At 40.1% G+C, this 1,932-nt stretch overlaps 1 protein-coding gene across 1 annotated transcript; it reads right to left on the bottom strand.

Moving 5' to 3' along the window:
* Nucleotides 1–397: 397 nt before the first annotated feature.
* On the bottom strand, nucleotides 398–976 carry ARL14 (ADP ribosylation factor like GTPase 14). The gene has a single exon (XM_054576845.1). The coding sequence runs from the start codon at nucleotides 974–976 to the stop codon at nucleotides 398–400; it is 579 nt and encodes a 192-aa protein (XP_054432820.1).
* Nucleotides 977–1,932: the final 956 nt, after the last annotated feature.

The following is a 1,932-nucleotide window of genomic DNA, read 5'->3' as shown; positions in this document are numbered from 1 at the left end:
TATTACATAGGAGTGTAGTGGAAATTTAATACCTGTAACAGCTGAAAACAATCTGAAAGAATTCTGCCTCTCTTAGCAGACAGTTTACTTAGTCATATAAAAATAATAAAGCAATATAAAAATAATAAAGCAATAATTTATTTGGTCCTAACTATGGTTTTTCTGACCTGCCCAACATGCACAAAATTATAGATTTTTAATTCTCAACTATTATTACCACAGTTTTCTAAAGCGCCTGGCCAAAAATAATATTTTATAGCTATTATCCTGAGTTGTTTAACTTAACTTAGGTGAAATAACATTTCAGGAAAAGTTTGCCATCTCAGCAACTTGCTTTTCTCACTTGGCATGGAAAGAAAACGTTACCTTTTCAACTTCATCTTTCATTGCTTGGACCTCAGTTCTGCTTGAAGAATGCTAACGCGTCTGCTCTTGATTTCATGTGGCTTTTCACAAACTCGGTCAGTTTCCTGAACCCCTCAGTCAGCCCATCCCCCGTGAGGGCGCAGCAGGGCTGCACGTACCAGTTCCGGTCGCTGCAGAGCTTCTTTATTTTGAACATCCTGGTGATGTCCTCAGCAGTCAGAGCCCCAGGCACATCTTGTTTGTTGGCTAATAGAACAACAGGCACATTTTTAATGTGTTCATTCTTCAAAATGCGCTCAAACTCCCTCCTGGAGTCTTCCATTCGCTGTTTATCCGTACTGTCCACAACATACACCAGCCCGTCGGTGTTCTCACAGTAACAACCCCACACGGTTCTCATTTTTTTCTGCCCTCCCACATCCCAGACTGTGAGAGGAAGGCTCTTTTCCAACTCGATCATCTCCACGTTGAAACCTATAGTGGGGAAGGTCATAGTATCCTTAGCAAGCTTTAATTTGTAAAGGAGAGTAGACTTCCCAGCAGAGTCAAGTCCCAGAAGAAGAATCTGGGCTTGCTTGACTTTAGGGTTTTTAGAATTCAACAGACCCATTTTAAGCTCTTTTCCCTTAATGAATTTTTGTCCAGGGACAATGTTTCATCTCCAGGTTTCCTCTCCAGAATAAAATTGTAGGAGGAAAGAAGAGAGCTCATGCTTTATATGATATTCTAAGAAGAGAGACTTGTGTGTACTTACTGTTGTAGCTTATCAGCTTGATTATGGACAAACAGTGTTTTATTTGCGTTCCCAGCCAATCCTGAGGAATCTGTGGTGTGAGTAACCGGGCAATGTCATAGTAGCTCAAGGGGGAAATTCTTTCTGAGTGAGTAGGACTCAGGAGGGGCCTGTCTGGGTGATGCTGCAGCTTGTTCTTTTCCAGGTTTGGGAAGCCTAATGAAATCAAAGGTTCAGGTGTGCATGGGAATATGGTTCGGCAGCAGAGTAAAAATTTAGCTTTACGAGTGGTTCGTAGAACTTCTCTAGTTATTTGACCATTTATCTTATCCCAGTTGTAAATTAGTAATCAGACTTCTAAAATCATAAAGAGAGAGTTTATCTCTCACTTCCCGATGCGGTATCTTCAGTACTTTCCCCTTGTCCAGATTACTCAATTGGAAACGTAAAACCACCCAAGGTTGTCTGACCCTTACTCCCATAACCACATAGAGAATCACTTCTTTAACCCTCTAAGCAGGAAATTTACTCTATTCACAAGACCAGATGTACCGAAGAGGAAGTTTATAATACAAACTTAAAATTAAGCACGCAGTCTGATTAAAGATAACAAATTAATTTATTTGGAATTTATATCTTCAAAAATTTCTCCATGTATTTATCTACATTCTTTCTCAAGATTCCACCAATATGATGGTAAAGAAATAAAAAGGACATATAGCCCCGGCTCGGTGGCTCAGTTGGTTGGAGTGTTGTTCCATACACCAAAATGTTGCAGGTTTTATTCCTGGACAGGTCACGTTAGTATCTAGGTTGCAGGTTTAATTCTTGGT

This window comes from Pteronotus mesoamericanus, unplaced genomic scaffold (genome assembly GCF_021234165.1).
Source record: "Pteronotus mesoamericanus isolate MK-2021 breed Mesoamerican mustached bat unplaced genomic scaffold, CSHL_Meso_final contig_116, whole genome shotgun sequence".
Taxonomy (NCBI): domain Eukaryota; kingdom Metazoa; phylum Chordata; class Mammalia; order Chiroptera; family Mormoopidae; genus Pteronotus; species Pteronotus mesoamericanus.
The sequence above is the reverse complement of the archived record's forward strand: the minus strand, read 5'-3'. Positions and strand labels throughout refer to the sequence as shown.